This window comes from Phascolarctos cinereus, unplaced genomic scaffold (assembly GCF_003287225.1).
Source record: "Phascolarctos cinereus isolate Bilbo 61053 unplaced genomic scaffold, phaCin_HiC Scaffold_5;HRSCAF=322, whole genome shotgun sequence".
Classification (NCBI taxonomy): domain Eukaryota; kingdom Metazoa; phylum Chordata; class Mammalia; order Diprotodontia; family Phascolarctidae; genus Phascolarctos; species Phascolarctos cinereus.
Window position 1 is genome coordinate 237,010,210 of NW_027555958.1, and position 27,303 is coordinate 237,037,512.

Below are 27,303 nucleotides of genomic sequence, written 5' to 3' on the forward strand. Positions count from 1 at the left end.
TTTAGCATCATTATTATCATTACTTCATCTCTCCACTTCTAAACCATTTACTAGATAGTCAAATAGAAAAACTTCCAGAAAAGAAGGAAAACATGGTGATCAAAACTTTGCACTGATCTGCTCATGATGCTCCAAATCACTGTCACTCCCATTTCACTTCATTTAGGCAGGGCTGGACAAATCCTACTGTACATAACAACTGCACTGTGACCCTACTACTTGGGTGGGAGTAAAGCTAGAGAGGAGTGATGTATATTTATATGAGGGAACAGTATAGCCCTCTGACCCAAAAGCAAGGAGGGGGGATGCCCTGTCCTCAGCACTTCTAGCTGGTAAATGTTTAACAACCAGGTGGGATAAGGAAGAGGAAGGTATACTTTAAATTTAATTTTAATCTGCATTATTAACATTTAGCTGCAGAACTAGACTTCAGAAAGTTTATATCACCAAATATGAAAACAGAAACTGAAAAAAAATCTGTAAAATTACCTGTTACTCAGCAAAGAACCTAAGATCATTAAACTATCTTCCATCAATGTAATAATTTCTGATGATTCTGTTCCTTTTAGCAGTAGCTCTCCTTTTCCCTTAAATGTGGAAAAACTCAGAGTCTGGTTGGTCCAGTTATCAATTACTTGAGCAAGTTTAGCTTCAATATCCTTTTCCTTGATAGCTGATATACAAATATCCTACAAAGAAAAAATGTGAAAAAGAAACATTTCTTCAAATTTTCATTACTTTTATCCAAATAAAATGCTGTTAACAAGTTGTGGAGGATTTCCAAACTCTAAGCAAGATAAATTCCAAATCCCTTCCAGAGTAATGAGACCTGGATCTTGGACACAGAATAAGTTAAATAAGCATATTCTTCTCCTTAGTTACCAATCCTATCACTGCCTCCCCCCACCTTGAATCATATATAATCATAGCTCTTTGAAACAGGGGAAAGAGAGATATGATAGACAGACATAGATAGATAGATAGATAGATAGACAGACAGACAGGAGTGGAGTGAGAGAGACATATCTGCCCTCCATCTTCATTCTTAGGCTTCATTTTGGAATTAGAAGAAACCATAGAGATCATTTAGTCCAATTTTTCCACATCAAACATAACAAAAAAGGCTTAAGAACTCACATTCTGGAGCCTTGGAGGTAAAAGCTCAACTTTTTTGTCAGATCATATAATGTGATTTAGGAATACATCTAAAGACAATCTGAGTTCAGATCCTGCCTCAGACATATACCAGCTGTATGATCCTAGGCAAGTCACTTCACTTCTGTCTGCCTTAATTTCCTCTTCTATAAAATGGGATAATAATAGCACCTACCTGCCAGGGCTGTCTTCAAGACAGAATGAGATGTTTATAAAGTGCTTTGAAAATTTAAAGCACTATATAAATGCCAGCTATTGTTGTCTCATTTCAGCCAGAAATCTACCACTGGGACCTAATCACTATGGCCCCTACCTACCCTTTCTGTCTCTAGTTTTGTTTTATTTTGGTAGAAAGGCTACTTTACTCTCCCATCATGACACTACTTTAAAAAGCTCAGATAACATCTCATCATATAGGTGAGGAAACTGGGACCCAGATAAGGGAAGTAACTTGCCCAGGGTTACAAAAGCAGTAATTGTTCATTCTCCATGCTTAATTTTTCCCATCCCAAAGTCATAGTTCAGTCTGACTATTGCCATGAATATAGAGATCATTTATTTGTCTAAGCTAGGATGACATTTTTGATATACATAATTATGCTCAAACCTCAATATCATCTTTGTGTTTAAGGAGTGGTGCCTCCATGATATTTCTCAAACAAAAAGAATCAGATTCTACATCAAATGTAGTTCCTGTTAGTTCTGCAATTCGATTCCAGTGTCTTTGTTTCATTGCCTTATTAGTCATCATTTCTAGCAAAGGACATGACTCACTAAAATCATCAATTCTTTTTTTAAGATCCAAAAAGGCTTGCCAATCCTTCAATCCTTTGGGAAGTCTGCGGCACCTTTAAGAAAAATAACAGAATGTTTATTTTACTTATAATTTTACTTATAAATTTCTTTGCTTAGTCTAAATATTAGCATAAAGGAAATAAATCGACAGAGACAGTGTCAGTATGAGAAGCATTTTTTGTCTTGCCTTAATTTCCAAACATTAATTTCTGTCATATTGAGAAGAATTATTCATACCCAAGCTTCTTGGTTGGCTATACAATTATTTAATTAATTAGTCATTTCTTAAGAACCAAATGTAGAAACAACACTGCACTGTATTCTTTCGTGGAAAATGAAAGATATAACACTTACCTTTGAGGAGTTTACAGTCTAACAGTAAGACATATCAAACTGGAAATTACAAAGCTATGTATCAGCAAATATAAGAATTAAGCATAAAAAGATAATAAATAATAAGTCAGATCTTTAGATATTACAGAACAAAGAAAGTCATCTTAAATGGGTTTAAGCTCACCTATTTTGGAATTCCTGAAGTTCTGAGTTAATCTTTTCAATATCTACATCTCCCCAAAGTATCTCATAATAACCACTAATGCTGCCCATTACAGTATCATATAGTCCATATAGCTTCTGCAGCAAACTCAGTTCCTTCCTAGGGAGGAGAAACCAGTTGTTATATTTATGCAAATACTTTACAAAAGACATGCATAACAACACACATAAAGAAATTTTAAAAATATAAGTACGTGTTTATGTGCATATTTGTGTAACGTATTCACAAGTGTTTGTTTATGTATATATACACATACACTTGTACATAAAACAAACAAATTAGTATACATATGTATACTCATACTCAGCTTCCAGTAACTGAAAGTTGGCATAGTTCTAGACTAGTTTTAGACTAATTTTTAGTTTGTAATTTATATTATACTTTTCTTTACCGGCATTAGGATCTCACTAAAAACCATCTCTCCTAAAGATCCAGGAGTCTCTTTCAAGACGAAGCATAGGATCAGAATCTTCAAGCTACATAAGCTCCTAAGTCTTGTATTGAGTGTTTTTGTTTTTTGATAAGACCTGTGATTTCATCTATGCAGGAAATCTCCCAGTTATGAACTCCCACTTAACAATACAGATAAGCACCTTCCCTGCAATTTACAGAGTAGCCTGGAATCCTGACCAGTTAAATGACCTGTCCGGATCATACAGGCAGTATGGTTGGACTAGTAAGTGTTTTCAAAGTCTTATTCCAGATTAGTTGTTTCACAGAAGCAGAGGAAAGTACCACAGAATGCTAAATTAACTCTGAATGTTCCTGATACAGTCTTTTTCAGCTCACCAACCATCTTGCATTTGATCTATCATTTCTTAGGACTCTGATGATAAATGTAGCAAGAAGGAGCATTCTTTCAGAAAACTTGAGAGATATTCTCTCAGAGTAGTCAGTGCCAGTATCAAAGGTGTTCAACTTGAAATCTCTCTGTGACAGATACACATTTTCCAAATCTACCTGGTTTTATGTAAAACTTCATAGTCAGTGACAGGCAATCCAAAGAGTTGTTCACCAGATGAGTATGTAACAAATTTCCTCCATAGATCATCAAAATTTGCCTAAAGTGAAATGAAATTATTAAACAATGTAAAACTTCATTAATTTAGATACCACTGATTCATAATATAATAAGGACAGAGGATTTTATATTTTATATTATCTATTTAAAAACTTGCTGGCATATAAGGTACATATCCTCCACCACAGCCCAGTCTGTACAAGAAGAGAAGCCAGATTTCACCAAGACTTTGACAGTAGAGCCCAGAAGACATGACCAACTAGGCTGAAAAGGCTTTGAGTATAAGAATGGATGGGCACAGGATCTATATCTGTCACCTGCAACCCAGTCTAGTTAAGTGTAGAGAAGCTGGCCACCAGGTCATGAATTTTTTATTATGGAAATCTACAAGCATTTATCATTACTATTATGTGCCAGGCATCATGCTAAGCACTTTTACAATTAATATCTCATTTGAAATAAACAACAACCCTGGGAGAAAGATGCTATTATCCTCACTTTACAGTTGAAGAAGCTGAGGCAAACAGAGATTAAGTGACTTGCCCAGGGTCACACAGCTAGTAAATGTTTGAGGCTTGATTTGAACTCAGGTGACTCCAAGCCCAGAACTCTGTCCACTATGTCACTGGCTGTCTCTACATATTGATAAAATCAGGGATTCATTGAAGATACATGTTGGGACGTAATGGTAACAAGGTTAGAAAAGTAGCCTGCTAAACAAATTAATATTTAGCCATATATTCTACATAACATAAAATTATAATAAAAAAGCTTAGATGGAATGCAGTTTAAATTAGAGTACAAGTTTTCAAATAGTTAAAAAAATTTCCTTATATCCAATGTTTTTCCTAGGGAATTCAGTCTTACCTATTAGTCCTCTTAAATTATTTTAAGCGTAATTATATAATAGGCTAACTATGAGACACAGTAACATTTTTTTAAAAATTATTAATTTATTTTGATTTATTAACAATCACTTCCATAAGCTTTTGAGTTTTAAATTTTTCTCCCCCTCCTTCCCTAAGAAGGCATGCAATCTGATACAGGCTTTACATATACATTCCTATTAAACATATTTTCACATTAGTTATGGTGTAAGGAAGAATTAGAACCAATAGGAGGAACTACAAGAAAGAGGAAACAAAACAAAACAGAAGAGAAAAAAAATAGCAAATAGTATGCTTCAATCTGCATTCAAACTCCATAGTTCCTTCTTTGGATGTGGATAGCATTTTCCAACACGAGGCGTCTGGAGATGTCTTAGATCTTTATATTGTGGAGAAGGGTTAAGTAAGTCTATCAATGTTAGTCATTGTACAAGGTAGCTATTATTGCGTACAATGTTCTCCTGGTTCTGCTCACTTCACTCAGCATCAGACCATATAAGTCTTTCCCGGTTTTTCTGAAGTCAGCCTGTTCATCTTTTCTTATAGCACAATAGTATTCCATTACATCCATACACCACAACTTATTCAGCCATTCTGCAATGGATGGGCATCCCTTCAATTTCCAATTCTTGGTCACCACAAAAAGGGGTGCTATAAATATTTTTGTACATGTGGGTCCTTTTCCCATTTGTATGATCTCTTTGGGATACAGCCCTAGAAGTGGTACTGCTGGGTCAAAGAGTATGCACATTTTTATAGCCCTTTGGGCATAGTTCCAAATTGCTCTCCAGAATGGTTGGATCAGCTCACAACTCCACCAACAATGCATTAGTGTTCCAATTTTCCCACATCTTCAACATTTATCATTTAACCATTTTGTCATGTTGATCAATCTTACAATAACATTTTTATCAAAACGATTTTTACCTGAAATATCTGTAGTCTATTGCTGGCTTCCTGGGGTGGTATGTTTCGTACCATGGGTCCTTCCTGTGATAAATATTACAAAGCACACATATTAACTCTTACTCAAGAAAATTTATTTATTAACTAGCTTGCGTATTAACTCCTTGAATAACCTATACAAGCTATATACTTTTTCTTAAAATTAAATGTCTTAATTCTCATCACTTTCTATTCTTATGCTTATGCATTTGACATTATTTTCAAACAGAGCTTGATGTATGAGTACAGGCTACAAATTAAGATGTCAATCAAAGACATGGAAACGTTTCATGATGTGTGATTTATACTACCAGCTATTAAAAATTTATCTGCTTCTACGTTATCTGTGAGTGATGCAGGAATGGGTTAAAAAGGGAGATGACTGACAGTTCTGTCAGCAACTTACCTGCCATGGCTTCTAGGCCTAGGATGGAGATAAGACTCAAGGTATATGAAATACTTTGAAGAGGCAAAAAGCAGGCATACTATCTTGTTTCGGCATCCTTTGATTTCACATATGGTATAGAAGTAAAGTTACCATGAGATTATGTGAAATATTTTGTCATGAATAAAGAAGGAAGTTGGTGATAAAAAAGCATTGTTAACAAATGTTTAGTGAGCTACCATCTAGAGAAGTGTCAATATTGGGATGCCCAATTTTTTTGGGTAATGGGATTCCAAGCTGAAGGGAATAAGTAAGAGAAAGGCCTTTTGAAGTTTTGTGAAAGGGGATATAAGTGGAAGATGAGTTTCTATGCAGCCATATACAACGACATGCGCGAAGAGGGTAGATGCCTATTTCCTTCTCTCTTTGCATTGGTGATGGGGAAAGAGGATTTCATATGTAGGAAAGCTTCAGGTATTTTTTATGAACAGTCTGGAAGGGTTATTATCTTCCACTAGATATATCTTTAAGTTACAGCCCATTATCACAAATGAGAAAGAAATACATTTGAACTGTGAAGGCAGGAAGGTATGATCAGTGTTCCTGGTGTTCTTCTGCCTACAAAGAACAGCATTTATCAAGGATTTTTAAGGAAAGGAAGCAATCCAAGCAGTGCTGTTGTATTATTAACTAGTCCTTCACATTCTGAAGCTACAGAATATCACATGCAAAAATAGACATTAACTAATTTCTCTTCAGTTATAGCAACTTTTTTACTTTGGTGATCTTTTTTCCCCATATGAGTATTGATAGAGTAGTAGAAATTTTCTTCACCCCACCCCCAACTCTGCATTATTCTCTATTTGTCATACATTAATGAGAATACTCTTAAATTTAAAAGCTATTTCATTTTTTAATTAAGACAACACATCTTAATATGCAGTACTAAAGTACCAGTTCATATTGTTCTGCAAAGTTGGATACATCTTCGTGAAAAACTTCAACTGATTCAAGTAGATTGCTTTTAAATTTGGGCTGAACTTGAACTAGTTCATCTTGAACCGAGCACTACAATGGAAATAGATATTAATGAAAAAGGTATAATCTTTTAAGACTGTAAAATAGTAAGTCATAAATGCAGTCAAATCAGTCAACATCTGAATGTGTGTGTGCTTAAGACTGAATTGGGCACTAAAAAGAAATACAAAACTAATAGAAGATAATTGTATTGCTGAGAATAGCTAAGTCATTTGTAGTTCTTCATCATACAATATTTCTGTTACTGTGTACAATGTTCTCCTGGTTCTGCTCACTTGACTATGTATCAGCTCATGTATGTCTTTCCAGGTTTTTATAAAACCATTCTGTTCATCATTTCTTATGGCACAATAATATTCCCATTATAATCATATACTACAACTTGTTCAGTCATTCCCCAATTGATGGGCATTCCTATGATTTCCAATTCTTTAGCCACCACAAAAAAAAGTTGCTATAAATATTTTTGTGGGTATAGGTCCTTTTCCCTTTTCTTTTATCTCTTTGGGATGCAGATCTAGTAGTGGGCCAAAAGTGTATGCACAATTTTATAGTTATTTGGGCATAGTTCCAAATTGCTCTCTGGAATGGCTGGATCAGTTAACAACTCTACCAACAGTACATCAGTGTCCCAGTTTTCTCACATCCCCTCTAATACTTATTTTCCTTTTTTATCATATTAGCTAATCTAAAAGGTAGGAAGTGGTACCTCAGAGTTGTTTTAATTTGCATTTCTCTAATTAATAGTAATTTGTGGGGCAGCTAGGTGGCACAATGGATAGAGCACTGGCCCTGAAGTCAGGAGGACCTGAGTTCAATCCAGCCTCAGACACCTGACACTTACTAGCTGTGTGATCCTGGGCAAGTCACTTACCTCTGACTGCCTTACCCCACCTCCAAAAAAACAGTGATTCAGATTATTTTTTCATACGATTATAGATAGCTTTGATTTCTTCTGAAAATTTCCTGTTCATATCCTTTGTTGTTATTGTTTAGTCATTTCAGTCATGTCTGACTCTGTGACCTCATTTGGGATTTTTTTTAAATTATATTTTTTTTCTGAATTACATGTGGAAAAACAATTCTTAGCATTTTTTTCAAAATGCTGAGCTCCAAATTCTTTCCTTCTCTTCCCCTCCCCCTTCTTAGAAGGTAAGCAATTTGATATAAATGACACATGTATAGTCACACAAAACATATTTCTATATTAGCTATGTTGTGAAAGAAAACACACACTCCAAAAAACCTCAAGAAAGTTCAAAAAATATGCTTCAATCTGCATTCAGACTCCATCAATTCTTTCTCTGGAGGTAGATAACATTTTTCATCAGAAGTCCTCTGGAATTCTCTAGAATCACTGTATTACTAAAAAGAGCTAAGTCACTCACAATTTGTCATCATATGATATTGCTATTACTGTATATACTACACTCCTGGTTTCGTTCATTTCACTTTGCTTTTTGTTCATATAAGTCTTTCCTGGCTTTTCTGTAACCCTCATTTTTTTATATCATAATTATATACCAGAATTAATTAATTAATTAATGAGTATCCCCTCAATTTCTAATTCTTTGCCAACAAAAAAAGAGCTGCTATAAATATTTTTGTACATATAGATCCTTTTCAATTTTGTTTTTTATCTCTTTGGGATACAGGACCTAGTAGTGGTATTGCTAGGTCAAAGAGTATGTATGATTTTACAGACCTTTGGGCATAGTTCCAAATTGTTCTACAGAATGGTTGGATCAGTTCACAATTCCACCAATAGTGAATCAGTTTCTCAATATTTCCATATCTCCTCCAAGATTTGTTATTTTCCTTTTCTGTCATATTAGCCAATCTGATAGATATGGGATAGTACCTCAGAGTTGTTTTAATTGCATTTCCCCAACCAGTAGTGATTTAGAGCATTTTTTCATACAACTATAGATAGCTCTAATGTCTTCTTCTAAAAACTGCCTGTTCCTATTCTTTGATCATTTGCCTATTGGGGAATGACTCATATTCATATAGATTCAACTCAGTTCTTTATATATTTGAGAAATGAGGCCTTTATCAGAGAAATTTGCTAAAAAAATGTACTCCACTTTTCAGCTTTCCTTCTAATCTTGACTACATTGGATATGTTTGTACAAAAATCTTCAAGTTTAATGTAATCAAAATTATCCATTTTACCTCCTGTAATACTCTATTTTTTGTCATAAATTCTTCTCTTATCCATAGATCCGACAGGTAAGATACTATATGCTTCTGTAATAGTCTCATAATATTAATCTTCATATCTAAATTACATATTCATTTTGACCTTACATATGGTGTGAGATGTTGGTGTATGCCTGGTTTTTGCCAAACTGCTTTCCAGTTTTCCCAACAATTTTTGTAAAATAGTAAGTTATTGTCCCAAATTTTGGGGTTTGTCAACACTAGATTACTATGGTCATTTACTACTGTGTATTGTGTACCTAATCTATTCTACTGGTCCACTACTCCATTTCTAGCCAGTATCAGATTGTTTTGATGATTATTGCTTGGTAATACAGTTTGAGATCTGGTACTGCTAGGCCACCTTCTTTTACTCTTTATCATTGATTCCCTTAATATTCTTGATCTTTTGTTCTTCCAAATAATTTATTATTATTTTTTCTAGTTCTATAAAATAATTTTTGGTAGTTTGGTTAGTATGGCACTAAATAAGTAAATTAACTTAGGTGGAATTGTCATTTTTATTCTATTAGTTCAGCTATACACGAACAATTATTATTTCTCCAATTGTTTAGATCTGACTTTATGTGAAAAGTGTTTTCTAATTCTGTTCATATAGTTCCTGGGTTTATCTTGGCAGGTAGACCCCCAAGTATATTTTATATTGTCTACAGTTATTTTAAATGTAATTTCTCTCCTTCCTGCTGAACTTCTTTGGTAATACACAAAAATGCTAATGATTTATGTGGATTTTATAACCTGTAATTTTGCCAAAGTTATTAATTATTTAAATTTCTGGATGAAATTATTTTACTTGGTGTTGATGTTAGTTCAATTGTCCATTTCCATTTTACATTTTCAGTTACCTGTTTAATAATTCAAGGTTTCAGGTTTTTTTTTTAAATCAAACTCTATACCTTTTCCTCATTATTTCTTGTTGCTGGCTTTTGCAAATTCTGATGTTAGCTATGAGGAGTCAATAGTCTGACTGCAATAGACAGGTGACTCTGGGATATCTCCCACATAAACAGCAAGGCTTTTTTTGTCTGTTAAAATCTATTTCATTTTTATGTCATTATTTGGTATTCACCATGTTCAGTATCTAACAATTCTTTTTTTTAAAGGAAATATTCATGATATAGAACTGTGAGGCTTTGGTTTTACCTATCTCTTTGGCCTCTCTAATCTCTTTACCTAAACCATATTTTCCCATATATTTCCTTACCTTCCCCAACCTTTGCATTGTAGTCACCAAGTGTATATTGATTTGATTTGGAGACTCTTAACAATCCTTTCACAGAATTTCTTTACTATGTTGTTGGTATACAAGCTATAATTATTTCCATGGTAATCTTTTTTGTAAATACCTATCTTTCATACTGAAATATGTGATGTCCCATGAAATAATGCTGCTTCTGTGTGTGTATATATATATATATATATATATTCTGTATATATATCTATATACATATCTATCTACCTATCTATCTGTCTGTCTATCTATCTATCTATCTATCTATCTATCTATCTATCTATCTATCTATCTATCTATCTATCTATACAAATAATGCCAATTCTACCAACTCTTTCTTTTCTTCTCCTAGGAGGACTTATGAACCATTCTTCCATTTTCTTGCAATTTCCTTCTTTTTTCCGTTTATGTTGACAGTAAGAATATTAAGATTGATACGATTCAATTTCTCTGGCAATAGGATCACTTGGTCATTGATTAAAGATTTTGAATTTAGAATGCCAACAGCCAAATTGAAATTTTGGGCAACCAAATATTCTTTTCACTTCTGCCCCATTCCTACCACTATGCTACTGTCATTGCCAAAGTGGAAGAGGCCATATAGGCGAAAACAATTTACATTTTTTTTTTGTTTTGTGGGTTTCCATAGACAAAACTCTCTTCACCAGGTAACCACCCCCCTTACAAAAAACTGCTCAATATTAGTTAGGTTGGCCCTTAGAAATGAGATTCAGTCTATTTCTGGGGCTGTACTCAAAGCTTTTTCAGCATGGCAGAAGTTTCCAGAGTTTCTGTTCTACTGGTCTAGCCTTCAATAACTGATGGTCACCTCCACGCTAAGATGAAATACTGAAGCTAGGTATGATAGCATATGTCCATAGCCCCTGATGCTAGGGAGGCTATCGCTGTAAGACTATTGGTATATGAGAGTTTTGAGCTACAGTAGGACTGAAACCCATCAGGTGTCTGCACTTAGGCCAGCAGGAGTGAGGGCCACTGGTGCCTGAGATGGGGCAAATGGGTTCATGTTAGCAAAACAGAGCAGGAGAGAGAGACAGAGACAGAAAGAGACAGAGACAGAGAAGGAAAGGGCATTGGAATAGGATTTTATGAAGGTTATAGAAAACATGGAAACAAAATAGGAGTCAAGTTGTTTGGCTTCCTCTGACTATAAATTCTTTTTTCCTTCTTCTTCCTCTGAATTTATCTTTAAGAATCCTCCTTTATCATCCTTAGCAATTTTTAAAAATTCTGAACTCATTGAGGGTTTTAACAGTCTCCTAACATTGTCCTTAGAATTCAGTGCCACAAAATTCTGGTGCAATCAAAGGGTATGAACATCTCTCCAAAGATTCATTGTAACATTTGACCTGTAGGATAGAAACACTTATCAAGTTTTAATATATTTAACTTTAAAACAGTGTAAAATACATATTCATGTCCAATGATAAGCAAAAAAGGGAGATATAATTAAATCTATACTTACAGCTTTGCTTTGCATTTGTTAAATGAGTATCTTAGTGTATCAACTGCTTCAGACTCTTCTTTGGTTACCTCAACTTCAAATCTATTTAAAATGGTATAAGCTTCCTAGAACAAGAGGGAAAGTTTTCATTTATTTCTAAGATACTTATAAAAATATTTTAAAAAAAGATTAAAAAACTATGGCCCTGTGTATATGCCAAAGGAAGCCAAAATGTTATTTCAGAAAATCCTGACTATGTGATTCTCTTGTCATGATACAGTTACAAATAATGAGTGCTACAAGAGAAATATCTCCTCTGAGTTTGTGTGGTAGGTAACCGCTGCTGAAACAAATCTACCACAACACAAAAATTAGAAAGGTAAAAACCCTTGTTTTATTATGCACAAGCACAGGTTCAGGAAGTAGAAAAACAATCCTGAATAAATATTAGGATTCTATTCTAAAGAGGTTTTTTTATAGATAAAAATTATGTTAGAGTGATTAAGAATTCTTTTACACTGCAATCTCATACATTTTTTAGGCTATACAAGTTAAAGAAGATAGATTCTTTCCTTCAATTGTCATAAAAGTTAAACAAACTTGGTTTAGCAGAGTCATAATTTGATACATCCCCTAAAGAAACAAACATAGTTAAACAGACTCTATAGGTAAATTAAGTCAGGTTACAGATTAAACTACAGTTAGAGGGTTCATAATAGGTTGATTGAAAGGTAATATTTAAGGGGTAGCTAGATGGCGCAGTGGATAGAGCACCAGCCCTGAAGTCAGGAGGACCTGAGTTCAAATCCAACCTCAGACCAAACACTTGACACTTACTAGCTCTATAACCCCAGGCAAGTCACTTAACCCCAATAGCTGGGGGGCAAAAAAAAAAGGAAAGAAATGGAATATTTACATGTAACTACGATATCTGTGTCAGATCAATCCTTTTTCAAATCAAATTACTTGGGAAACATATGCAAAAATATAGCAGCTCTTTTTCTGGTGGCAAAGAATTGGAAATTGAGGGGATGCACATCAACTGGGGAATGGCTGAACAAGTTGCAGTATATTAATACTACATATGTAGTATATGGAATACTATTGTGCTTTAAGAAATGATGAGGGGGCGGCGAGGTGCCACAGTAGATAGAGCTCTGGCCTTGGAGTCAGGAGGACCTGAGTTCAAACCTGACCTCAGACACATGACACAGTTCAGAGCCGTGTGACCCCAGACAAGTCACTTAACCCTAACTGCCTCACCAAAAAGAAAAAAAAAGAGAGAAATGATGAGCAGTGGACTTCAGAAAAACCTGGAAAGACTTATGTGAACTGATGCTAAGTCAAGTGAGCAGAACCAGAAGAACACTGTACATAGTAACAGCAACACTGTGCAACTCTGATAGACTTAGCTCTTCTCAGCAATACAATGATTTAAGACAATGCCAAAAGACTCATAATGGAAAATACTATTCATACCCAGAGAAAGAGCTATGTAATCTGAATGCAGATAGAAGCATGCTATTTTCATTTTTGTTTCTTTTTTTCTTTCATGTGGTTTGTCCCTCTTGTTCTGATTCTTCTTCCACAACATGACTAATGTGGAAATATGTTTAATATGATTGTACATGTATAACATATATCAGACTGCTTGCTGTCTTGGGGAGTAGGGAGGGAAGGGGGGAGGGAAGGGGGGAGGGAAGGGAGGAGGGAGAAAAAATTTGGAACTCAAGATCTTAGAAAAATGAATGTTGAAAACTATTTTTACATGTAATTAGAAAAAATGGAGTACTATTAAGTGGGAAAAAATAAAAATAAATTTAGAAAAACAAATTTCTTGGAAAGCTCAGACTCTCTTTTTTTTGGCTTCTTATCTAAGGAATGTTTGAGGCCTTAAGTAAACCTTCACATCCTCTGGGACAAGTTTTAACCAGCTCAATAACCTTTTAACAAGGAGAAATGGCCCTAATGGACCTAAGTAATAAAAATTAATAAAAGGAAATCAAAGATGAAAAATTACTCTCTCACTCCCCTGTGAAAACACAAATTAGCTATATAAGTCCATGTTTTTAGTCAAGAAACACAGAATGTGACTTATGTAAGGCCAACTGACCACACAATAGCAGGAAGACTAACAACCAGGCAGCCAATGCTACTGGGAACATTCCATAAGCAAAGGCTGCTCTTAAAGTGGAGCAGCTCCTCCCATCAACTATAAAGGCTAGGCCAGTGCTCCTAAACTGGTATTCATTCTCAACTTTGTCTACTTTTAGTCTTCATTGGGGAGTTATTTGAGGTGTAGTGCTTTCGTGTGAGATGACTCTACTCAGCTTGTAGTTTTAGAGTTACTTTCAAAATATTATTTCAAAAATTTAAGTTTCTTACTTCAATAGGTCCTAATGTCATGTCCATTTGTATTTCTTTATCACGTATATTGGTCAAGGCTTCCATTGCAAATCTGACATCATCTAAGTCACGAATTGGTCTAGATAATTTTTTTAAGTATTCATTTATAAATGTTATCATGTCAGTCATTTTCTTTTTGTATTCTTCATTCAAATACCGACAGAGTAACATCTTCCATGCTTTAGCTTCAATTGACAAAGCTAATTTCATTGGACCTAATAAAGACAAAGAAAAAATACTCTATAGATTAACACTGATGTTTCTGAAAACATCTATTTAGCCCATTTCCTTCATTATATAAACATCTAGAAAAAGAAATTGTAGCTAGTGTTTCCTTTATTTTAATTTATACACTTACATCTCTAAAGTAAGATTTTTAGTAATCTAAATATTTAGAAAGGGTGATGATACTACTTGGTAACAAGTTAAGGAATAAGGAGAAAGGAGCTTTTGCTGTTTTGGGAAGTAAGAGAATTGTAATGCAGTAATAGTAAACTATAGCAAAAATAAATTAAATGATATTATTATAAGTAGCCTGAAAAAATACACCTTCCTATATCACTATCAAAATAAATGATCAAAGAGCAGTTTTTAAAGCTTCTTACACAGTCAATGAATTTAACCAAAAAATTATTCGACACTGTGGTAAGAACAAATATCCTAACCCCACCCCCATGCAAGCTGGGCTAATTTTTCCTTAAAAGGTATCAAGGTTTAGTTGGCTCAGAGGACTGTCAGTGTCACTGGCACATAGCCTGAGCACAAAATACTCACAAGGAGCCAGAGGAGGTTCTGATGGTTGGTTGGTGGATCCTGATGTTATACTGCTTTGCTCAGCTGAATCAAGTCTATGTGTTCTCAGCTCTCCTTTTTCAATATCCTTCTCTGCTAAGGCTATTTTGTTAACTGTTACATGTACTGAACCTAAACTATCAGAGAACTAGGCTGAGTCAGGCCCAGCCCAGAACAACTGGATAGAGGTAGATAAGCCTGAATTGTGGTTGTTGTTGTTTACTAGTTTTTTACTGTGACTCTGTGACCCCTTTTGAAGTTTCGTTGGCAAAGATTCTAGAGTGGTGGCTTATCATACCCTCTCTAGTTCATTTTACAGATGATGAAAAGGAGGCAAACAGTTAAGCAACTTGCCCATGGTCACAAAAGTATTAAGTGTCTGAAGCCAAATTTGAAGTCAGGTCTTCCTACTCTCCAGGCCCGGCACTCTATCCACTGCATCACCTAGCTGCCAATGGATTAGCCTGCATAATTCTTGTGGTAGCGATACAGCTAGAAATGGTGTTTTTTGTTGTTGTGATTTTTTTTTTTTACTGTGAGACATTCTTCTCCCTCACCTCCACTCATGGAAGAGTACCAGTATAAATTGCCTGTTGCCATTTGGCAAGAAGGGATTGATATAACTTATGCTCTTTTTCCTTAAGAAATATACTTTGAAGATAATCATTGTTAAACTGTTTTAGGCCAGCCTAATAATTTAAGCCTCCTCTAAATTCCATTAGGGGATCTCTTCAGAATACAGTTTATCTTCAAAGTAGCCTAGAGAGATTGAATTTTGGGGGATGGAAAAAAGAGATTTTTTTTCCTTTCATTGGAAAAAGACAAATTCATCAGAAGCAGTTGTGCTCAGTGTGCCTTTGCATTATTAATGATAGTGTTCACCCAACTGCCTAGGAGGATATCTCCTGACAGTCTCCCCCATCTTTAAGGAGCTATATTTGTGTAAACTGGTTTTGAATGGCTTTAGGAAAGGATAATGCAATTGAACCAGCAGTCCTCAGTGCTATAATTGTTTATAAACATAGCCAGACATTGAGGGATAGTGATAAGGACTCCAACAATAAAATAATGCAAACCAACGCAGAGCCCTGGAATTTTAGGATCATCTAACAACTGTGCGGAAGAAATTTAGTTTTTTGTTTTGTTTTAAAATTGGAATTCAAGAGACCAACAATTTTGCTTCATGGATTTTGTTGTGATTCTTTGAGAAGTAGCAGGGGAAGAAGGTGATGCTTGAAAGAACAATACTAATTTCTCCTCAGGAGCCCAGAGACATTTCTGGAATTTGTAATATGGGCAGATACTCCACTTTTACCACCACTTAATTAGCTAAAAGACCAGCAAAGTTGCTGCATCATTTTAAGTTTCTAACTTTTCAATTCCACAAATGTGAACTATGAACTCCATTTCTCTCTCTCTCTCTCTCTCTCTCTCTCTCTCTCTCTCTCTCTCTCTCTCTCTCTCTCTCTCTCTCTCTCTCTCTCTGTCTTCCAATTAGGGGCCCCTGAAAATCACACACCTCAGGCCCCAGGAACATTTCTTCAATCCCAATAGAAATGACTATTATTTACATATGAGAAAGAGAAGACATGCATTGGCCTAAAGGCATCTCTGACTTTGTAATTTCTTATGTTCTTTCTTTTTCTCAGCATAGGAGTTCAAAGTTAGGCCCCAACAGTAATAGCAAAATAATGTATAGTCCTCCAGCAATGGTGCCCCAGCCCAGGATAGAAGAGTCCTGGCCATAACAGAGATGGTCGTCCTGTCCTAGCACAAGGAGTAAACAGTTGAAGCTAGCAGAACAGACCACAGGCCCCGGGGCATTGCTTAGGGGCAATAGACATAGGCCCCAGTGATTCTGGCAAGGGGTCAGCAGGCAGATAAGGATGTCCCAAATGGAGCAGACAGCTATAGCAGAGAATAAGGCTGGAAAGGCAGACTGATGCAAGACCATATAGTCTTGAATACAGTCTAATGACCATGAACTGAAAGTAATAGGTTTTTAGCAGTTAAGTGATATAAAAACTGAATATATGTTCATATATATTAATATGTGTGTATATGTATATATATGTGTGTATGTATGTGTGTGTATGTACACACATGTACCTTTGTGTTGTTATCTATGTATATTATATGCATACCTTTATATCTATCTATTTATTGATAGTTACATATATAAAGGAGAGGTTAGAAACAGACAAGACTGGAAGGAGGCTTTCTATTGTAATGAGAGGTTGTTAGAATCATTCAGGTGAGAGATAATAAAGGATTGAACTATGGTATTGATAGTGTTAATGGAAAAGAAGATCCAGAAGTAACAAACATTGAGAAGATTAAAAAAAAACTAGAAAACTTATATTATCTGTGGAAGATAAAGGGAAAAAGAAGACACAAAGATGACACCAAGTTTAATGTGGAAGTGACTAGGTAAGTGTGTTAATATTGATAGGAAAATAGGGAATTCAAAAATATAAGTTTTTGAAGAAAAAAAATACAAATTTAGAGGTACCAGCAGGCCATCAGTATAGAGATGTGTAGCAGATAGTTGGAAATGCAGGTCTAAAACTTGAGAGAAAAGGCCAAAGCTAGACATGTAAATTTGAATCACTGGCATAAAATTGATGACTGAAGCCATAGGAATGGATGATATCACAAGGTAAAGGGTATATACAGAAAGAGAAAAAAGGGGTCCAGGAAATAGTTGTACTAAAAGAACCAAAAAAGAGACACTAGCCTTCAAAGCAAAAAAGAGAAAGGAACTGTTAAGAGAAGAAGGAAACCGGGGAAACGAGGTGTCACAGACACAAAGAGAAGAGAGGTGGTCAGGAGTATCAAATTCTACAAATTAGAGTAGATGGTGGTGGCTGTCCTTCGTACTTGAAGAAGCTCAAAATGACTTCACTAGGTTGAGGTCAATGTACAATGTGTCTCACCATGGCTGATCAGACCAGTATGAGCTCAGAAGGCTCTACCACAAGTCAGGCATAAATAGTCCATATGAATATTGGAATGGAGATATCTCTAAATTTGTATTTCTTTTGAGCTAATGCAATTCTTTGCTCATGGAGAACAATGCCTTCTTTGATGTGGGCATGCCATGCTGGGTAGCCCTATGCCAGTGTTCCCATATCTCACAATCAATTCTAAAGTTCCTCAGAGAGAACTTGAGAGTGCCCTTGTATGACTTCTTCTGAACTCTGTGGGATCACTTGCCTTGTGTGAGTTCTCTGTAAAAGAGTCCTTCAGGCAAACATACAGGTGGCATTCAAACAATGTGGCCATCCCATCAGAGTTGCACTCTCTTGCAGTAGAGTTTGAATGCTTGATAGTTCAGCTCAAGATACCTCAGTGTCTGGTACCTTATCTTTCCAGGTGAGCTTCAGAATCTTCCTAAGATAACTCATATGGAATAGATTCAATTTCCTGGCACGGCACTGGTATACCGTCCAGGTTTCACAGGCATACAACTTCATAGAACAATGGCTCTGTAGACCTTCAGTTTGGTATCCAGCCAAAACCTCTTCTCTCCCACACTTTCTTTCAGAGCCTCTCAAACAATGAACTAGCTTTGGCAATGTGTGTGTCAACCTCATCATCTATGTATACATCTTGGGAAACTATACTGCCAAGGTAAGCAAACTTATCCACAGCATTCAAAATTTCTCCATTTGTTGGAAGTGATATGGATGGTGCAGTGCTGGCTGGTGGAGAATCTCTACCTTCCTACTGTTAACTGTCTGGCCAAAATTAACACAAATGGCAGAAAATTAATTCATATTCTGTTGCATCTCAGCCTCAGAGGCTGAGATGTCTGAAGGTGTCTGAAACCGTTGCTGAAAACATCATGCTAAAGCACGAGGGCAAGCACATAGCACTGCTTCACTCCATTAGTGACTGGGAAAGCAAGTGAGCATTGTCCATCATCCAGAACCTATGTAACTACGCCATTGTGAAACTGGTGTACAATACTGATGAACTTCTCTAGGCAACCAACCTTTGCCATGATCTTCCACAAGCTTTCTGACTAACGGTATCAAAGGCCTTGATTAGATCAACAAATGTTGTGTACAGACTTCTGTCTGCTCCTAGCATTTCTCACAGAGTTGTTGGGCAACAAACACCAAACTGACTCTTCCTCAACCTTTTCTGAGACCACACTGGCTCTTGGGTAGATGACCATCTCCCAGGTGAAGGATCAGCCTATTAAGGAGGATGCTGGCAAGAATCTTGCTGGCAACAACTAAGAGGGAAACCTTGTGATTGTCACAGAACAACCTATTTCCTGGAAAATGAAGGGATCCTTGAACCCCTAGGGGATAACCTCTTACCATATAAGCTGAAAGACTTGTCAGCTTTTGTATCAGCAGTGGACACCCTGCCTTGTAAATCTCTCCTGGAATAGAATCAGCACCAGGCACTTTTCCACACCAGAGGAGCTTAACAGCATTCAAAATCTCTTCTTCAGTTGGAAGCTTGGCTAGAGAAGGATTGACCTCAACCTGAGTTATACAGTCAATGGCTTCAGCATTGCTTGATGACAGCCTATTCAGAACACTATGGAAATGTCAGCTCATCTCTCCAGGATCAATATCTTTATCAATAATCAATGTGGTTCCATCAGCACTGAGAAGTTGAGATGCACCATAGATCTTTGGCCTACAAATAGCCTTCGGAGCATCACAGAAGTGCTTTAGATTGTTACCAATCATATAAAACTGAATTTCATCTGCCTTCTTACTAAGCCAGGAATCCTGCATCTCTCCAAGCTTTGCTTGCACTTTACCTGATGCTGCCTTCTTAGAGACAGATGAACTATCCTGCTGGTAAATCCTGTGGAGTTCTCATTTTCATTTAGTAACTTCTGAATTTCCTATAATTTTCATTGAACTGATTCTAATGTTTGTGAGTGTTCTGGCCCTGATGAGTAAAAGCAATACTGTATACCTCATCTCTGAAAGCTGCCCACTCCTTTTCTGCTCCACTATTACCACACATGTGTTGGCTTGGCTTTCCCTCCAAGTCAGCAACAAACTGTTTACAAATGGAGAAGCAATCTAATCTGTTCACATTAAGTCTTCTGCTAGTCATCTTGCCTAGCAGCCATCATGTTTGTTGAATGTGAATGTTTAGCTCAGAGAGGATAAGTCCATGATTGATACTACATTCTGTGCCACACATAGCCTTTGTCCATCTCATATCTTGTCTGTCTCTTCTCCTCATAACGGCATAATCTATTACATGCTAATGTTTTCTGTGAGGGTATATCCATGAAGTTTTATTGCATTTAGGAAAATGGAAGACATTGTTGGTGATGAGAAGGTCATGAAACACACAAGTTATCAGCAGTAAGTGACTGTTGCTGTTTCTGAATCCATTCCTCCTAAGGACTCCCTGCCACATCTGATAGTCTCTGCCTATTCTGACAATAAAGTCACCCAGAATTACAAGCTTATCCTTTTTTGGCACACTAATCATTAGGGTTTACAGGTCTTTGCAGATTTTTTTCTTTGACCTCATCAGGATTTGTCACGGTGGGAGCATACACACTGAGGATGGTAGTATGGTATTTTCTTGCAAGCGGCAATTGCATGAGTGTCTCATTCACTCCCTTTAGGAGGTATACAAGCTTGTTGACTAGATAAGATTTGATTACAAAACCTACACCAGCTTCATGGCCCTCCTCATGACAGTGACCACTTCAGAAAAAAGTGTATTCAGCTCTGACTACAGTATGCTGGCCTTCATTCGACAGCTTTGTTTCACTCAGGGTTGCTATATGGATGCGATATCTGCTGAGCTCTCTCACTACAGCATTTTATCTTTCAGGTCTACTAGATTTTGTGTTGTCCATAATCATGCGCACATTCCATGTACCAATGGTAAATAGAATCTTCACAAAAGTTTTTGTACATTTTTTGTGTTTTATCTGTAAGAAGGATCCCTGCCCGCTGCAGTAAGCAGGACAGGGTGAAGCAGATATTTTTAGGGTGCCTTTTAAGCCCCTTCCTCACGGCAGCTGATGAGCAGTGTGATCCTTTAAAAAGGCTGCTCAGATCCAGGTCTCTGGGTGATGCTGAGTGAAGTGAGCAGAACCAGGAGGACACTGTACACAGTAACAGCCACGCTGTGCGATGACTGACTTTCATAGACTTGGCTCTTCTCAGCCATGCAAGGATCTAAGACAACTCCAAAAGGCTCATGATGGAAAATGCTGCCCACGTCCAGAGAGAGAACTGTGGATTCTGAAGGCAGATGGAAGCACACTATTTGCTCTCTTGGTTTGGTTGGTGTTTTGTTTTGTTTCTTCTTTCTCATGGTTCCTCCCACTGGTTCTAATTCTCCTTTACAACATCACTCATGTGAAAATATGCTTAATATGAATGTATATGTAAAGCCTGTATCAGATTGCATGCCACCTCACTTTTTCTTCCAGAATCATCAGAGTCCAGTGGCAAGACAAAAGTCAAGACAATTGGTGATGGCTTGGGATACAGTGGATGACCTTGGTGTCTTCAGTGTTTAACCAAGCTCTAAGTGCTTTACAGTGCCTGTTTCTGCCACCTTTATGGCTTGTTGGAACAAATTGTTCACATCTGTCTATTCCACTGGGGAAGTCTTCATATGCTCAAGGTAGACATCCAGTAATTCACCAATGAGTTTGAGACCCCTTGGTTATCCTCAACCCGGTTTAGGCTGACTGCCAAAACTGTTTTATTGGGTATGGCTGTTCATGCTACAGCTTCTGGGAGCCACCAATAAGAAGAGTAGGTGGCAAGTGGACACCAAAGGTGGAAAAGAAGCCCAGAAAGAGGGCTTGGTAGCCCTCGCAACAGAAGTACTAGACTTTCCTTAACACCCCAGTCAGAGTAAATATGGATTGAGAAAAGGCCTTTGGATTAGGCCATTGGTAGCTTCTAAAAGAGGTTCCAGTAGGTGATGATATTAGAGGCCAGGCTGCAAGGGAATAAGGAATCAAGATAGTGAAAAAGGAGAGGCATCATGTATACACCACTCTTGCAAGAAGTTTGGAAGTGAAAGTGATGGAAGATAGAACAGACCTAAGAGGCCATCTAGTACAGGAGTGGGAAATATGAGACCTCAAAGCCACATATAGCCCTCTAGGTCCTCAAGTGAGGCCCTTTGGCTGAATCCAAACTCCACAGAACAAATCCCCTGAATAAAAGGATTTGTTGACACAATAGTCAATGACTATAGTAATCTACTGTTTGATAAATCCAAAGACTCCAGCTTCTTAGATAAGAACTCACTATTTAACAAAAACTGCTGGGAAAACTGGAAAATGATATGGCAGAAACTAGACATAGACCAACACCTTACTCCCTATACCAAGATAAAGCCAAAATGGGTACATGATTTAGATATAAAGGCTAACACTATAAGCAAACCAGGAGGGTAAAGAATAGTTTACCTGCCAGATGTATGGAGAAGGGGAGAATTTATGACCAAACAAGAGATAGAGAACATTATGAAATGCAAAATGGATTATGCTGATTACACTGAATTGAAAAGTTCTACATAAACAAAGTCAATGCAACGAAGATTAGAATGGAAGCAGAAAGCTGGGAAACAATTTTTACAGCCAATGTCCCTGATAAAGGCCTCATTTGTAAAATATATAGAGAACTGGGTCAAATTTATAAGAACAAAAAGTTATTCCTCAACTGATAAATGGGCAAAGGACATGAAAAGGCAGTTTTCAGATGAAGAAATTCAAGTTATCTATAGTCATATGAAAAAATTCTCTAAATCACTACTGATTAGAGAAACGTAAATCAAAAAAAAAAAACTCTGAGGTTCCACACCACACCTATCAGATTGGCTAACGTGACAAAAAAGGAAAATTATAAATGTTGGAGAAGATAAAGGAAAAATGGAACACTAATGCATTGTTAGTGGAGTTGTGAGCTGATCCAACCATTCTGGAGAGCAATTTGGAACTACGCACAATGGGCTATAAAACTATGCATACCCTTTGACCTAGCAATACCACTTCTAGGTCTGTATCCCAAAGAGATCATTAAAATGGAAAACAGACCCACATGTATAAAAATATTTATAGCAGCTCTTTTTGTGGTGGACAAGAATTGGAAATTGAGGGGATGCCCATCAATTGGGGAATGGCTGAGCAAGTTGTGGTATATGAATGCAATGGAATATTATTGTGCTATAAGAAATGATGAACAGGTAGACTTCAGAAAAACCTAGAAAGACTTGAATGAACTGATGCCGAGTGAAGTGAGCAGAACCAGAAGAACGTTGTACACAGTAACAGCCACATTGTGCAATGACTAACTTTCATAGACTTGGCTCTTCTCAACAATGCAAGGATCTAAGGATCTAAAACAACTCTGAAAGACTCCTGATGGAAAATGCTGTTCACATCCAGAAAAAGAACTATGGAGTCAGAATGCAGATCAAAGCATACTATTTTCTCTCTCTCTCTCTTTTTTTTTTGGTTGTTGTTTTGTTCTGTTTCTTCTTTCTTGTGGTTCTAATTCTTCTTTACAATATCACTACCATGAAAATATGCTCAATATGAATGTATATGTACAACCTATATCAGACTGCATGCTGTCTAGGGAAGAGGAAGGGAATGAGGGAAGCGAAGCAAATTTAAAACTCAAAAGCTTATAGAAGTGAATGCTGAAAACTAAAAGTACATAAGTAAATTTTTTAAAAAGAGAGAATTCCAGAATTAAACTTCCACCTGCCTTGAAACCTCCCTCCCTGCAACAAACAAACAAACCCCGCCTCCAAAAAACAAACAAACAAGAAAAAAAACAAACTCCAGACCCAGCTGTGCTGTGGAGACACATCCAGTGGCAAGAAGGAAGCAGCATATGTCAAGTGAGTGCAGAAGAAGCAGTAAGGCTGGACACTGGCTGTGGGCACTTACAGAAGGCTGAAGATCTTGGTTTAGGTTGAAGGTCAGAGGGGAGAACTGAAGAAGGATCTGAGGCCAGAGGCATCATCCCTCATTCCTCAGGAATAGAGGTGATTATAAAAATTAAACTATTACCAAAAATGCACAGGCAAAGGAAAAGAATCCAATCATAGAAAATTACTATGGGAATAGAGAAGACCAGGGTCCATCTTCAGAGGAAGATACTGAAGCAAAGAAACCCTCTTCTACACCAAACAGTAATGTCAAATGGTCACGTGATCAAAAAGAATTCAATGAAAATTTTTTAAAATACTTTAAAAATTAAATGGTAAGAGACAGAGGAAAAACTAAAGGAAAAAAAAAAAGAACAATCCAAGAAAAACAAGAAGATTATGAAAAGAAAGGTCAACTAATTAGAAAAGGAGAGCCAGAATCTTAAGAAAGAAAACAACTCCTAGAAAATCAGAACTGGGCAAGGGTAAACTGGCAAAGTTATAAGAGATCAAGAAACATGAAACAAAATACAGAATGAAAAAATAAAAGAGAATGTGAAACATCTCATAAGAGAAAACAACTTATCTAGAGAACAGATCAAGAAGAGAAAACATAAGAATAACTGGACCACCTGAAAGCTAAGATTAAAAAAAAAAATCTTGATACAATAATACAAGAAATAATTAAAGAAAATTGTCCTGAAGCATTAGAACAAGAGGGGAAAGTACAAATAGAAAAAATCCACCTATCACCACCTGAAAGAGATTCTATGAGGAAAACCCACAGGAATATTATAGTCAAATTCTGAAATCCCCAACTCAAGGATAAAATTTTATGAGCAACAAGAAAAAAAAATTATCTATGGCAGTACCACCATTAAAATCACACAAGACTTAGCAGTGGTGACACTAAAAGACTGTAAGTCTTGGGACATTATATATCAAAGAGCAAAAGAACTGGGCTTCCAGATGAAAATATCATGCCCAGCAAAGCTAAGCATAATTATGAATGAAAAAAAAGGGACACAATGAATTATCAGACTTTCAGTACTCTGTTAAAACAAACCAACAAACAAACCTGAACTTAGTAGAAGATCTGACATACAAGAGCCAAGAGAAACATAAGGTACATACCAAAGACTAATTACAAGGAACTCAATAAAGACAGATTCTTTACCTTTTATGTATGTAAAATGTATGTTGAAGATTGCTGTTCATAATTGGGTAGTTCATAACAAATATTGGGGTAGACCTGAGCATGATATGACTTCATGAAGTAAAACCATTCAGGAACAGCTAAAAAGAGTAATTATCTTACACAAATGAGGTTCAAGAGGAAGCACCAATACAGAAGAATTAGATGGGGGAAGAGGGCTGTTAGTTCTGGAAACCCACTTTCATCGGGAATGAGTTCAAGAGGGTAAACATACATAAATGTCTAGAATAATATCTAAGTCTTCTAAATTTAGAAAGAAATAAAATACTAAGGACATGGAGGGAGAGGATAAGAGAGAGATCTTTAGAGGGGAGAGTGAGGGAATAGGTCAAAGGGGCATATAAAAGGGTGTTTAGATTTATGGGAATAGGAAGATAAGGGAGTGATTTTTGGAGGGGGTGTAGGTTAAGTAATAGGAAGGCAAAGTAGTGGGTAGAAGTAAAATAGATGAATAAGGAGGGATAGGAAATAAGAGATACATACAAACATAAAAATAAAGATTAGGAGTAGAATCTGTTAGGGAAAGCATATATTTATATAGGTATATATGTGTATATGTGCGTGTATGAGTATATATGCATATAGGTATGTATATGTATATATATATATATATATATAAAAACATATCCACACTTAATTGTAATTGTATCCTGGGGAGGGGGAGGAAGAGGGAAAAAGAACAAAGTAAAAAATGTACAGCAGAGAACAAAAGAAAATCTTCAAGGAATCAAAGAAAAGATGGACATCTCTCAACACAACATGAAGTATTTATCATATAGGCTTTCTTGAAATTGAAATGTATTGCTACATATTTTGAATCCTCTCTTACATTCTTCTGTGCACATAACATTTTTTTCTTACTCTATATTTAAATTTCAATATTTAAGTTTATAACATTTCCTTTTTCTTTTCACATTATGGATTTAAGTTTCAGTATTTAAGTCTAAAATTTAAAAAAGATTTAAAAAATGATGAAAATGTACATATGCACAAGTCATGCATACCCTTCTGCTGGACTTACATCCCAAGGAACTCAAAGAGAGAAAGAAAGATCTCCTTTGTGGAAAAAAAAAAAGTTATTTAGTACAGGAGAGTACTGAGGAGGGCAATGAGCATGTCACAAGATATAAGTGGAGGAAAGACTGAAGAAGCATGAGAGAATGGGTGATTAATGGGGCAAACCCCTTGAGAGGATGCCAGGGGATGTGATCAAAGGTAGAAGAGGTTTATTTATTCCTGAACATTAGAAAGGACTCATCTTACTTGGAATAATGTGGAAGAAATGCTGGAAGGGACACTGGAAGGCCTGGGTTCTAGTCTTGGATTTGTCACTAATTAGTTTATTCAGGCTAATCACTTAAGCTCTAAGGGCTTTCTTTACTTGAAAAATGAAAGGTTAGATTGGGTGATCTTGACTATCTTAAGTTTAAATGCTGTGGTTTTCCAACTCCTACTTCAGCAAGTATATATTGAGTACTTACTACATGCCAGGCATCACCCTAGGTGCTAATGATAATGAAACATTCACTGCCCTCACAGAGTTTAATTCTACTCGGTGGCAACCACATCTACACAAATAAATATACACAAAGTAATTTTGAGGTGGGGCAACCAACTCTGCTAGACATTGTACAAAGTGAGTTACAAATTTAGTTCTTTTCATTTGGGTACTTACAATAAAACTGAATATACTAATATTGAAAGACAATTATTATTGCACAAATATATGTATATATATATAAATATACTTATAACACTAAATAACATTAAGATTATATACAAATAGAAAGATAAATGCATAGCATGAGATGGAAAATTCTGAGAGTGGGGCATGAGAGCTACCATTATTATTCTTTTTAAAAAAATAAGGAAACAGACCACTGGAGAACTTAAGATCCTTTAAATGCCACTGATTTTTAAGTTCTATTTTTTTAAATCATCCTCAAGTGTTTCCTGTGTAGCTAATTCCATTCTTTTTACTTTAGTGAAATGAGAATAACACAGAAAAACAGCTAAAGCTTTCCCAGTTTGTTTTTTTTAAGAAATATACTTAGCACAGAAAAAGGAAGGGAACAAGAGTTAAACTTCATTTTTATCTTGTGGGACCTTGATAAATAGTAATAACAATAATATTATACATACTTGTTTGAATATTGTCTCTCTATTAGAATGTGAGCTCCTTGAAAGGACTGTTTTTGTCATTCTTTGTATACCCAGTTCTCATTAAGTGCCTGATACATAATAGGCACTTAATAAATGCTTGTTTTGCCTGATTAGTAAGAATAGC

General features: G+C 36.1%; 1 protein-coding gene across 1 annotated transcript in view; it reads right to left on the reverse strand.

Annotated features, from left to right (window-relative positions):
- Window positions 1-27,303, reverse strand: part of DNAH8 (dynein axonemal heavy chain 8) — a 419,266-nt gene that overhangs the window by 242,077 nt on the left and 149,886 nt on the right. Inside the window, 8 exon segments of the mRNA XM_078155390.1 lie at window positions 490-689; window positions 1,763-2,003; window positions 2,468-2,605; window positions 3,467-3,567; window positions 5,342-5,404; window positions 6,699-6,812; window positions 11,719-11,826; window positions 14,087-14,322. Coding sequence (XP_078011516.1) covers window positions 490-689; window positions 1,763-2,003; window positions 2,468-2,605; window positions 3,467-3,567; window positions 5,342-5,404; window positions 6,699-6,812; window positions 11,719-11,826; window positions 14,087-14,322 — 1,201 coding nt within the window.